The sequence below is a fragment of the Papio anubis genome, chromosome 5 (assembly GCF_008728515.1).
Source record: "Papio anubis isolate 15944 chromosome 5, Panubis1.0, whole genome shotgun sequence".
Lineage (NCBI taxonomy): Eukaryota > Metazoa > Chordata > Mammalia > Primates > Cercopithecidae > Papio > Papio anubis.
This window is the reverse complement of record NC_044980.1, coordinates 116,436,773-116,450,016: the sequence shown is the minus strand read 5'-3', so window position 1 is coordinate 116,450,016 and position 13,244 is coordinate 116,436,773. Positions and strand designations below refer to the sequence as shown.

General features: G+C 35.1%; 1 protein-coding gene across 25 annotated transcripts in view; it reads right to left on the bottom strand.

Annotated features, from left to right (window-relative positions):
* CSNK1G3 (casein kinase 1 gamma 3) overlaps window positions 1-13,244 on the bottom strand; it is a 105,359-nt gene that overhangs the window by 2,699 nt on the left and 89,416 nt on the right. For 17 of the 25 annotated variants that reach the window (XM_031666434.1, XM_031666438.1, XM_031666437.1 and 14 more), the window contains 2 exons: window positions 9,179-9,285; window positions 8,640-8,663 (listed from right to left, as the gene is read on the bottom strand). In XM_031666434.1, coding sequence (XP_031522294.1) covers window positions 8,640-8,663; window positions 9,179-9,285 — 131 coding nt within the window. The remainder of the gene's footprint in view (window positions 1-8,639; window positions 8,664-9,178; window positions 9,286-13,244) is intronic. The other 8 variants (XM_031666449.1, XM_031666442.1, XM_021939643.2 and 5 more) reach the window with 1 other exon arrangement.

The following is a 13,244-nucleotide window of genomic DNA, read 5'->3' as shown; positions in this document are numbered from 1 at the left end:
TGCATTCTCACCCTTTCTCCCGGATATTTATATGTGATTGTTGAAGCCATTAGGAAGGCAATAATGATCCTAACACTGGGGAGCTTATTCTTACCAATAATCAGTTTAGACTCCAAAAATAAAAAGATACTCCAATATACACTAGTCAACATTTTCCATCATATTAAAAAAGTGAAAAACAGAAAACACATTTTATAGAATGTCAAGACTGGCAATTTTAAATTCTTTAAGAGTTAAAGAAGGTCAAGTTTATTGAAAGTTTAGTTAAGGTAAAAACTATGCTTAATATTTAAAGTAGCACAACTGAGGTGATTCCATTGTACAAGTCAAAATTGCATATGCAAAACAATATAATCCTGACTTTTATTTCTAGGTGAAAAAAAATCTTAGCTGGGCACAGTGGCTCATGCCTGTAATCCCAGCACTTTGGGAGGCCAAGGCAGGAGGACTGCTTGAGCTCAGGAGTTTAAGAATTCAAGACTAGCCTGGGCAATACAGCAAGACCCCATCTCTAAATCTCTCTCTCTCTTTAACTATATATACACATACACAAGTATCTCTAAATATACACACACACACACACACATGCTGGACATGGTGGCACCCGCCTGTTGTCCCAGCTCCTTGAGAGGCGGAGGCAGGAAGAATGTTTGAACTATGATTGTGCCACTGAATCCCAGTCTGTGTAACAGAACAAGACCCTGCCTCTAAAAGAAAAAGTTTAAAAAAAAAAAAATCTAGATGTAATCCTTAAGAGAACTAGTTTCTCTCACAGTAAATTCTTCTAGTCATGAGGAGATGCAACACATCAAGGCTGCTGTGGGAAAATGCTGTGGTCTGGTATGAAATGAAGAATGAGAATCACTGATCTGCTCCCACCAAAAAAAAAAAAGAAAAAAAATTACATACACACCTATCTTAAAAGCCTCACAGTCTGAGTCAGTCTATTAGAATATACAACATGACAACACTACATATAGTTAGGCACCTTTTCTTTTAACCTTTAACAGTCAACCCCTTCCTAACATTGAGTTTACTTTTGGCACAGACAAGCATGGTTGGGTATCCCTGATTTCCACTGAAACCCTCTGTGCGTGTGTGGGCATGTTTATAAATCACATTTTGTAATAAAAGCAAAGTATATTTATACACATGGTGATTTCATCACCGAGAGCTCCCAATTCAGACTGTGTATAATATGACCTTATAAAGATGTTTCTATAATTCTTACCAATCTATATTCATAAAAGAATAGCTTTGGCCCTGTGCGGTGGCTCATGCCTGTAATCCCAGCACTTTGGGAGGTCAAGGTGGGTGGATCACAAGGTCAGGAGTTCAAGACCAGCCTGACCAACATGGTGAAACCTTGTCTCTACTAAAAATACAAAAATTAGCTGGGCGTGGTGGTGGGCGCCTGTAATCCCAGCTACTCAGGAGGCTGAGGCAGAAGAATCACTTGAACCCAGGAGATGGAGGTTGCAGTGAGCCAAGATTGCACCATCGCACTCCAGCCTGGACAACAGAGTGAGACTCTGTCTCAAAAAAAAAAAAAAAAAAAAAGCTTCAGGTGTCCCATCCAGCAAAAGATTACTGAATATAACATAACTTCTAGATATGTTTTATATACTTCCGTGAAATAAATGTAAACAGAAATCTACATCGTCCAGTTAAATTACATAATCTCTCTACCCACATTATCTTCAGTCAAAAATAATTTTAAATTATTTATTGTGATTTCTGCCATAATTATGAAACGACTATGAGGGTACTGAAAACCAAATTACACAACTGCATTTTTTAAGTAAACCAAACAGTACACATCGACTAGACCATGGAATGTAAATAATAAAGATTCAACTAGAAATATATGTAATGATGAATGTTTATCAACTTTACTCTCATGGAGATGACTAGCAGAAAGAACGGAAATGGATTACCCAGTCAAGAGCCTAGAGAAGAGCTGCCACAGTACAAGACTACAGATGTAAGAGATTTGTTCTGGATTTAAAAAAATAAGTCAAATTTATTTTTAACTGTCAGCTACCTAATATTTCTCAAATCTCAATTACTTTCTAAAAAATAAAATCCTTTACTCCAAATGAACCTTTAAATTTAAGACTTAGAAAAGAGAAGAAAAATGTCCAAATGGCAGAAAGCAAGACATAAAATAGGTATTTAGAAGTGACAGAACAAATACTTAGAATATTAAATTTAAGTATATAGCCATATTTCAATTGAAATTTATTGTTTGATATAAAATTCCTTTAATAATGCTCACTATTCTTAAACACTGTCCTTTCAAATTCCAAATAGATTCTTTCAAAATTTTCTAAAGTTGTATTAGCCCTTTGAAATGGGTAATTTAATGTAATACACATTTTGATGAACAAGACCAAGTCCTAGATTTTCTACACTTGTATCAGCAATTTACTTTGCTTAGTTTGTATTTCCAGTACTGAGAGTTCTGAGAGTTGAGATCTTCACACTTAAGTAATCTTTCCTTCAACAGTGTTTTACTGAACTATGACAAGCACTTATTTGAAACTAAATAAGATTTTCAAATAAATTCTAATGGCCCTTAAATTCAAACACAATCTAAAAAGGATATCTATTTTAAATAAATCCCACTAAATAAAGAACACATCCTTATAACAGATTTGCAAAAGTACAGCTGGCATGCTATTAAAGTTACTACCACCAGAGGACAGCATTGCCTTATGTGATACAAATACATCCAAACACATAGATAAGAGAGAGGTGCTAAAAATATGATATACTTACAGAAGTTAGGAAATAAATTGATGTTTTAACCTTATGGCTTATTTCTTAAGATAAAAGCAATTACCGAAATAGCTAATTTATAGCCTTAGAAATTAAGAAATCAGGTCTCATCTCAATTGCTTCCTCTTCCCCAGCACTTAATCTGAAACAGTGCTGCTCCCATGTAGCCACTTGATCACACTATTGTTTTATTTTTCTGTAATAACTTACTCTTACTTTGAAATTATTTTATTTATTATCTGCCTTTGCACTAGAATTTAAGCTTCATAAAGGACTGCTCAGTTATAGCCCAACAAACTGGCACAAAGTTAGTACTTATTTAATAGTGGTCCTCTCACTTCAGCCTCCTGAGTAGCTGGGACTACAGGCACCCAGCAGGCAATTTTTTAAAAATTATTTTTAGTGGAGACAAGATCTCACTATGTTGCCCAGGCTGGTATCAAACTCCTGAGCTCAAGTAATCCTTCCACATCAGCCTCTCAAAATGTGAAGCTACATCTCTACTCTAAAATTATTTGGGAATAAATGTTAAGTCCTAAGATGAACTTTAGAAACAACTTTAGTTTCTTTAAATACTATTAGGCAACAAACAGGCAATCAAAACGGATCAAAGTCCGAAAACACACAAAGGCTTTTGCTATTGACACCGCACCACCATTTCTCCTTTGTTCACTGCCTTTTTCTTCATCTATTTGCCTTGTCTTCCTGGATATATGACATATACTTTCTTCTCTCAAATCCACCCAGAAACTGAAGCATGTTTCCCTATCTGGATATGATGTTCTTATTTATCCCTTCTAAGATGACTCACTGCTCACCCTTTGGTTGAGAGACTGTTGGTACCTCCTAGACCTACCCACGTAGGACTCCAGGACCTAGCTTCTCCTGACCTGGGTTGATGAGTGTACAGAAAGTATCTTTTATGGCATCTAATCTTTAATTCTTTCACAAAGAATATTTCCCCTTAAGGTTTAAACCTGAAGTGTAATTTCGTATCTCTGGATCTCTTGATTTACAGAAAAAACGAGGAACCGTTTAGCTAAGCAAAAAGAGTTTAGATCAGAGAACAAGATCATCTACAAAATTACTCCACCCAAAAGCCTGCAGGCCCATTTTCATCTCCAACTTCTTCCTCCCTGTCCACTTGCAATTAGTCCCTTAAGTCTGAAATGACTTTCAAAATTTTCCCATCTTCTCATGTTGGCTTAGTTCAGAACTTTTCAACTTGCCGCCACCACTGCTAAGTGCCTTTTAAAGGACTTCCCAGTCTAAGTCTCTCCTCTCTCCAATCTGTCATCCAAATTGCCCCCATCATAAATAAGGCCATGCCCTTTTCCTCTTAAATCTCATCAATGATTCTACATTGACTAAAGCATTAGGTTCACACAGCTCTTCGGAATTTGGTTCCCAACTTATTTCCACCCTCCTCTTAGTCTCATCCTCCATTAGGCTTCCTTCCCAGGTGGCCTATACTATGGATGGAAGGAAGGGAAAAGTAAGAAGAAGCAAAAAATCTCCTTGCCATTCCCAGAATATGCCAAGTGGGATTTCTTACCTCTGTATCTTTGCATATGCTCTTCTTTCCACTTAAAATCCATTTGCTCTCTCCCAAAAGAGTGACACAGTCTCTGTCACTTTGTATTATAATTTTTATACCTCTCTCTTCCTCACTGAACTGATCTCTTGAGGAAACATATTATTCTTTACTTATCTTTACAGTTCTAGAGACTATCAAACTCCTGAACACTCAGTATTATAGAAACTAAACAAATGGTCCCATACTGTAATCTTAAAACATTTTTTAAGGAACAGTTTGTTTACTAGAGACTACTAACCCAAAATATAAATTCTCCATCTAGTTTCATAGGAAAACTTAATTTATATTCTTAAACCATTTTCTGCAATCTGTTGAACCCCAGGAAGTGACATAAGCCTCATAACTGCAGCCAAATTAATTTTCCTAAGGATCAACCTGATCATAGTTTCTTGGCTTAAAACCACATGTCATTTCTTGGCTTCCTTTCTTTTGCTGAGAAAGATAATGTCCAAATTTGTTTACTGGCTACCAAGGCCCTTTGAGATTTGGGAAATTAGCCTATCTCAATTTTCATTAATGTGTTCATATATTCTCTGCCTGCATGAGTTACTCCTTGGACTGGTTCAATTCTTTCCTTGCTCCAACCTCTTCTCCCTGACTCCTTCCACCCATTTCCCTTGCCAAATCATTCTCATCTTTCAGAACTAGTGTAAATGCATCCTTACCCATGAGGACTTCTCTGATCTTCCCAACTAGGAGGACATACTCCATTTTCTGAACTCCAGTAACAATTATCCCTCTCCTACATGATTAGCAATCGTGTAATACTTTGTATTAGACCAATGATCCTTAACACTGGCTGCTCCTTAGAGTCACCTGAGAAGTTTTTTAAAAATACTGATAACCAAGCCCCACCATAGACCAACTAGTAAAATCAGAAACCTTGAAAATACAGCCGAAATATTAGTACATTTTTAAAATTCCCTAGGTAACTATAATGTGAAATCAAGGTTGAGAACCATTGTATAAAAGTTGTTGGTATACGTTCCATCCAACCTAATGGTATACAAACTTTGACATATCTTAATAATCATCATATTATCAAACACACGATAATCTGTTCAGTAAATGTTGGAAGACGGAAAGAAAGAAAAAGAATAAAAGACGGTTTCATACTACTTAAAAAGTAAATACTTAAACTATTTTGTTCTCCTAAATACCTGGAATGAATGATGAAGGTGCTATCATTTGTATCACCTGTCTTAAAATTCTCAACTACAGTAAACAAGAAAGACAAAACCTCATTACTAATGAAGCTAATTAGCTTTCCCATCATTTTCCATATGGGAGAAAGAGTATTTTCCATCATTTGGAAATCAAATATTTACCCCAATGAGGTACTATTCTCAGGAAACATGAGGATGCTAAAATGTGCATTATAGAATACATTCTACTTAATGGGGTGGGGTGAGAAGGATCTCTGCTAATTATAGGTAAGACGAAAGATGAAAAAGAAATTCTGAAAGAGAATTCTAAGCACGTCCCTAGTCATGTGTCAAATGGTGGCAGAGAGAAGTGTAAGATGCAATTTAGAAAAGGAGCTGGGTATGGTGGTGTGCACCTATAGTCCCACCTACTGGGGAGTCTGAGGCAGGAAAATCACTTGAGCCCAGTAGTTCAAGGCCAGCCTTGGCAATATAGCAAGATTCCTATCTCTTAAAAAAGAAAAAAAATCATGCCCAAATTTCTTAGTCACAGATTAAGAGGAGATGAGGAACACAATAATAAACTTGTAGAAATGTTAGAATAAACCTAAAGAAAAAAATCTTGTTTAAATAGAATGTTTATCCAGCAAAGAGGTAGGAAAGTTCTGAGGATTTCTGTAACCTACCTAACCCACCTGATGTAAGGCTTCACTGATATCATGAGTTGCTATACTTTTTTTAAAACAACCATTTTATTAAGATATTTTTCACGTTATAAAATTTATCCTTTCAAAGTATATAATTCAGTGTGTTTTAGTATTCACAATTGAGCAGCTATCACCACTATCTAATTTCAGAACATTTCCATCACTCTATAAATATATCCCATCCTCCTCTTCCCTGCCCTGGGCAATCACCAATCTTTTGGTGCCTATATATTTGCCTATTCTGGACATTTCAATTAAATGGATTCACATAACATGTGGCCTTTTGTATCTGGCTTCTTTCATTTAGCACAATGTTTTCAATTTCATTTCTTTATATTGTCAAATGGCAGTCCATTGTATGGGTATACCACATTGTTAATTATTTAGTAATGATTTATTAGGACATACAGCCACTAGGAATCTGAGGATGAAAAAAATCCTTGTTTTCAAGAAATTCAGTAAGTTTCAAGAAGTGGGAAGTATATAAAGAGGATAACATAGCAAAGGCAGATTTAAGGAACCAATGCTATATAAAGTTCAGAATGGAAAACGGAGTTGCAAAGATAGGCAAGGGCCAGACTATGACAGGTACGAGAGGCCTTGATGTCATGCCAAGAAATATGGCAGGCAATGGAGAACGCTTCCTATAGGAACAGCCTTCCCACCACTTCCTTTTTTCACATCCTCCAGTGTCTACAGATAGGGACCCAAACACACACCCACACTCATCCCAGCTGCATAAATTACTATGCCATTCTTCAGAGCCACTTTCCATCAAGTATTCTCTGATCATCCATGTCAGCAAGTAATCTTTATCTTTACAACCTCTAACCATTTTTAAAAATATCTTTTTCATCATATTAATCATATACCGACATATACTAGTACAACTGCAATCTTCCTGCTGGCTTGTACTTAAGAACAAGGACAGTATTAGGTATTTCGGAAACCTCAGCAGTGTAACTGCTAAATGAATAAATGGATAAATTTAATAAATTTGATTAAAAGCAAGTCTCCAGGAGGATGTAAACACAGAACCGCTAGTTTCAGTGAAGAGTGTGGGTATGGAAGTAAAAATATAGAACACAGATAAAGAGGCACAAGCCCAAAAACAGAGATGAGAAATGTCACTGGCAGCTGGAAGAGAAGAAATAAACAGGGGTAATAATAGCTATTGAGCACCTGCTGTGTGCCAGACAAAACACCAGGGCTTTATCACATTTAATTTTCTCAACCTCTGAAGTAGGTATTATTAGCTTCATTTTACAGAAAAAGAAACAAAACTTTCTTGAAGGTAACAAATCAGTGGCAGAAACAGGATTCTACAAACTATGTTTAACTGCAAAGGACATGTGCAGTCGAATCTGTCACACCACCACCCTACTTTCCTGTCTTAGGATTGTACCTAAAATTCACAAAGATAAGCTGTTGTTTTTATCTCTGATTTAAAAACACACAAGTAAGACTATACTTTCAGGGATTTATTTCTGTGGTTCATAAAAATATACAAGTATACAGCTAATTATATCTTGAAATACACTAGTCTTAGTCACACTGTCAATACATTCTATAGTCAAAAGTGATTAAAATGGATTCTTAATCACTGCTCTTTAAGAAAAAAATCCACGAAAGTTTCCTAATTTTGCAGCCAGCAAATGAGCATTATTTTGAAAATTATATAAGGTGTCTTTGGATATAAGTAAAATATTTCAAAATTTACTAAACTAAGCAACTTCCTTTATTCACTCCCAGTCTGACTCAAAATTTGTCCTGAAACTGACAGAAGCATTTTAAGCACAGTATTACAACTAAAGGCAAATGTCAGAAAATAATTTAAATCCCCAATTATTTCTATTAATACTACTTTCCATAATATCTGCAATTATTAGTAACTATTTAGATGAGGATTTTTAAAATGGCTTTCTCACTACAAGGTTATCATGAAATTTATCAATATTGTATTCAAGGGCAATGATAACTGGTTAGTAAATGAAATACTGTTTTAGTGATACTACTGTGGGGGATGAGATCTGCTACATGTATTTAACAATTGCAAACAGAAAAAAGAAAGCTTAATGCAAAAATCTATCTATTTAAACAGCAAATAAAAACTATTATAAAACAAATGCACAAGCACAAGCAGGGTTGGTGTATCATCTATGCAATTAAAAAGTGGCCCCAAATCTATGTCACTTAAAGTAAAAAAGTTGCAGCAGGCAAAAGAGCTCCTCAAACAATTATTTCTTGCTTTTTCTGAGCTATCTTAATGATATCAAATACTTTTGAATAACTTTTACCAATTATAATTGCTGTGTTGAGAGTTTTGTTTTCAAAATACACAAAATGATGCTAAATATTTGAAATTACAGTCAACGGAGCTATTTCTGCCTGCCTACACTTGAGACTCACCACATGTTCAACACTTTCTGGCAGCTATACACACACAAAAAAAAATACAAGGAAAAAAAAGAGAGACAGAGAGAGAGAATCAGAAACAGCCCACATTGAAATTATCACATTGTTTTTCATACTTAATTTTTTCCAAGCAATGTTGTTATAATTTATGTTTTGAAAAACTAATTCAAAATATTAAAACATGCATTTTATAAAGTTAATATTTACTCTTATGCTTACAGAAAAAAGACTGATAGTACATCAATAACTTCCATGCATCAACACTCCTAAAACTCAAAAGCTAAAAATAACGCTGTCAATTCTAAATAAGAATTTGAACACAGTTCTTAAATATTTTGTATTATTAAAATATTTACTGGAATAGAACTGTTTTAAACTTATTCTAGTGATTAAAATAATTAAGTATACCACTTGTTTTGCATGCACCTATTCCCTAAAAAAAATTTCCTGAAATAATTGTATGTAACTATAAATCTCAAACATGCATAATTTAAAAACAGAGAGTTACTAAAACAAGTAAAATAAACACATACTTGGTTTCATCCATCACTTCTACTTCAGTAGGGGCTGTGATGGGTGCATTTGAACGTCCTGCGGTGGGGTCATCTGTGTTTAACTCTCCATTTGTAGAACTTACAACCTGTTTAAAAAAATTTTTTATATATATACATATGTACACACACTCATAAATATACATACATACTAAATAGGTTATACAAGGATAAACATAATTAAGGTTAAAGTATTTCAATTAGAAAGTTAATGTGAGGAACAAAACAATAGGTAGCAACATGTTCATAACTAAATACAGTAATAGGTCTAGCATTGTATTAAAGATCAAGGTCATCTAATACGTGCTTTTCAACTTCCTTTCCTTTTCGAAATCTCTGTCTTCTGTCTCCTTCCCTCTGGTTTTTAAGGCTAACTCCTACATGTATGTCTCAATCAGTTTCCTCTTGTGTGCCTATGTCCTTTGGCACCTTGCTATATCATGAATTACTTTCCTTGAATATTGAAAAACTTCAATATTACTCCTTCTAATGGACCCTTCACTTCAATCTGCAATTATGCTCAAGTCTCCATTTCAAACCGCCCGTTTAAATAGACAACACCATCATTCACCCAGTTGTTCAAATGTAGGGGTCACTGTGATTCCTCTTTAACTTAAAACCCACATCTAATCCATCAATGGCAGATCCTGTTAAATCCTTCTCCAAACATATCCCGTATCTAATCAGTTCTTACCATCTCTATTAATACAAGGACTCCAGTCCAAGCCACTATGATATCTTATGTGATTAAGAGCAAAAACCTATCATCTAGTCTTCTGCTTTGTCCCCCACTCAAAAGTATTATCCACACAGCAATCAGGGTGCTCCTTTTAACATGCAAATCACATCACATATAGCTCCCTGCTTAAAACTCTCCAACTGTTGGCTTCCCGTTCCACTTAGAATAAAAAATCTATACTCCTTACACAAATTGACAAAGTCCCACATGATGTGATGCCTGCCTACCTTTCTGATCTCACATCACCTTCTCTGAAGCTCACTAGCCTCCATCCAGTATGTCAAGATTCTTCCCACTTACAGGCCTTGGCATTATCTATTGTCACTGCCTAGAATTCTCTTCCTACTTATTAGCTGACTTCTCATCTTTCAGATTCTCAAAGAGCATCTCTGAGACAGGCCTTTTCTATCACACAGCTAAAAATGTCTATGCTGACACAGTCTTTTATGTTACACCCTATTTTAAATTATCTGTACAGTATTTATCAGTGTTTGTGTTTTTCTTATCCGCTTGTTCATTTATTTGTTGTATTTCTTGACATCCGTCCCTACCTCCATTAAAATTAAGCTCCAGGGTAACAGAGACCTTGTATTGTTTCCTGCTATGCCTGGCACAGAATAGGCACTCAATAAATATTTGTTGAAATAAATGAATGCATGTACGCATGAATGAAATCCTGAAACAAGATAAAAATCATGCGGAAATTCCCAAATTCTCCCAAATTCTCTCGTTTCCGCAAATTCGCCTTATTGTCCTATTTCTTCCTTTTCCCTCATCACTAAACTTTTTGGAAAAAAAGTATATAACTCACCACTTCCATTTTTATAAAATTTTCCATGTGTTTATTCCTTTACTCCTTGCAATCAGTTCTCCAACCCTACATAAGAACCCTAATAAGAGTTATCTTAAAGGTTACCAAAGATTCCTAGAAAATGTATTCAGGATACTCTGCTCGGTGCCTCATTTTCTTGTACATCACATCAACTCACTTGGCAATCGCTGAAAATTCTGAAGTAAGTTGGGTCTAGACTCAAAGCCTAGCTCTACCACTTACCAGCTATGAGACTCTGGGAAAGATACCTTACCTTGCTAAACCTTAGTGTTCTCAAGTATGAAATGGTGAACAGTAGCATCTAATTAACAAAGCTGACATGAGGGTGAGATGAGATCAATATATAAATGTCAACATATAAAGCACAGTGCCTGGCATATGGGAAGAGCTCAATAAATGGTCGCCATCATTATCACTATGTTTCATCTATAATCATGGCTTCAACTATCACCTCTAGGTAAAGGACTCCCTAGGCCTAACGACTCACCCATATCCTCAGTTTGCTAAGCCAAGTTTGGCACTTCAAACTCTGCATTTCTGAAGGAAAATTTATCCTACTCCCTCTGAAATGTATTGCTCTTCCTATGGCTCCCATTTCAGTTAAAGCCCTCCCATCTTCTAGACTTCCAGACTCAAAAATCTAAGAATTCTCTTTGATGCCCCTCCTACTCACTACCTAATCTCTTTAAATGAAATAAAAGGTTAGCAACACTGGCATGGGCTACAGAGTTGACAACTGACTATTAGACTTAAAAGTAGTATTTTAGTACATTATATTTTTAAAACTTAATTAAGTTCTTACTTTAGTCTACAACATGCTAGGCACTGTTCTAGGTATTTGGAATATCAAAGTAAGCAAGATAAACATCCCTGTCCTTGTAGACCTGACACTTTAATGTAGAGAAACAAGACCCTCTCCATTTCCAAGGAAAGTATTAATAACTACAAATCAACCAACATATTTGAGTTAACTTAGGAATAGTGGAAATTCAGTTTCCTATATCCTATATGGAGTAAGTACTTAGAAATGAACACTGCATTTGTGCCTACAGCTGAAAACACACAAAACTGCCTTGATAATCTTCAAAGGCAATCTAAAGAAAAGAATACTCTTAGATCTAAGCATGCCTCTCCTTTTCTGGGGTACTTGCTTCCTCCTTTCTGTCATTCTATTGAGTTGTAAATTTTTTCTCTTTATTTCTCTCTCTCTGAAAACATTTAAAAATAATTATCTGTTCTAATTATTGAACATAATTTGGTTCTTTATTCTTAATTTTGAAAATGTCAGAGCCTCTGCACTAAATTGGAAAGGAGATAGAAAGCAGTATTCTTATCTCACATATTCTCCACTACCTTGAACAGAGTACATGTATCCAGTACATAATCAAACAGTTCACTGAACAATTTCCACTGCTCTTTTCTCAACATACTATACAACAGGTTTCTTAGTCTCCCTTTTGTTCAATGGCCCTAGAAAGGTAGAGGGATGCCACCTCAACTTACAGGCAGCTCCTCTGACACGTCTTCCCTTATTTTAAGCAACATAACTGAAAATTTTAAAACCCAGGTAGTCTAAATTCTAGCAACATTAATTACAACACATTTTCTAGCAACAGTGACTATATATACACTGCAATTATATAATCTGATTTACTTCAGTTCACAGAGGAAGACTTTTTATAGCTGACTTTGGTAAACTTTATTTTATTGAAATGTTTCAAATCCCATTTTACCTGGTTGACCAGAACCAGACCAGAAAGAAGCAACATCTTCCTTTAATGTAAATATTCCAGGGTTTCCCAGATTCCCCAATCCTCTGAGTAGAGACTAGTATCCCAAGCTCAGAATAGAATCACTGTGGTAACAGAGTTAAGATAGGATATTGTTGTTGACCTTCATAAAACTGGCCTATTTAACACCAGTGACTTGAGACTGTATCATGGCATTAAAAGTATTTTCACTTAAAATTTGTGTCTTTTTGCAAAAGGGTTTTACAAAGAAGTAATGAAGATATAATACTGTAAATAATATATCATTATATTCCTGGAAGGCTAAAACAATCAAATATGTACAAATTTTTTTATAAGCCAAATTCTAAAGAACAATTCTATTTAAGTGACATTTCTAGAATTATAACTTGAACTAGAAGATGAGTCTCTGAAATACTAGTGTACATCAGGCTGATTTCTTAAAAGTATATAAAAATGGCAGATATTCTGAGTTTTGACATTTCAAAAAATAATTCAGGCATTATACAGGATTGTTGTTGTTCTTAAAAAAAAATTTCCTCTGACATTCCCAATTTAACAAGAAACTTACTACGGTTCTGATTTTAAGAAGATTAAAAAAAAAAAAGGCAACTAGACTCCAGTTTTACTGTCAGAATTTAAGAGGGATATTGGAGAAAGAGCTCACAAGCAAGTCTGAGACATAATCGTAAACTTAACAGATGCCTGACAAATCCAATTCCAAAAGAT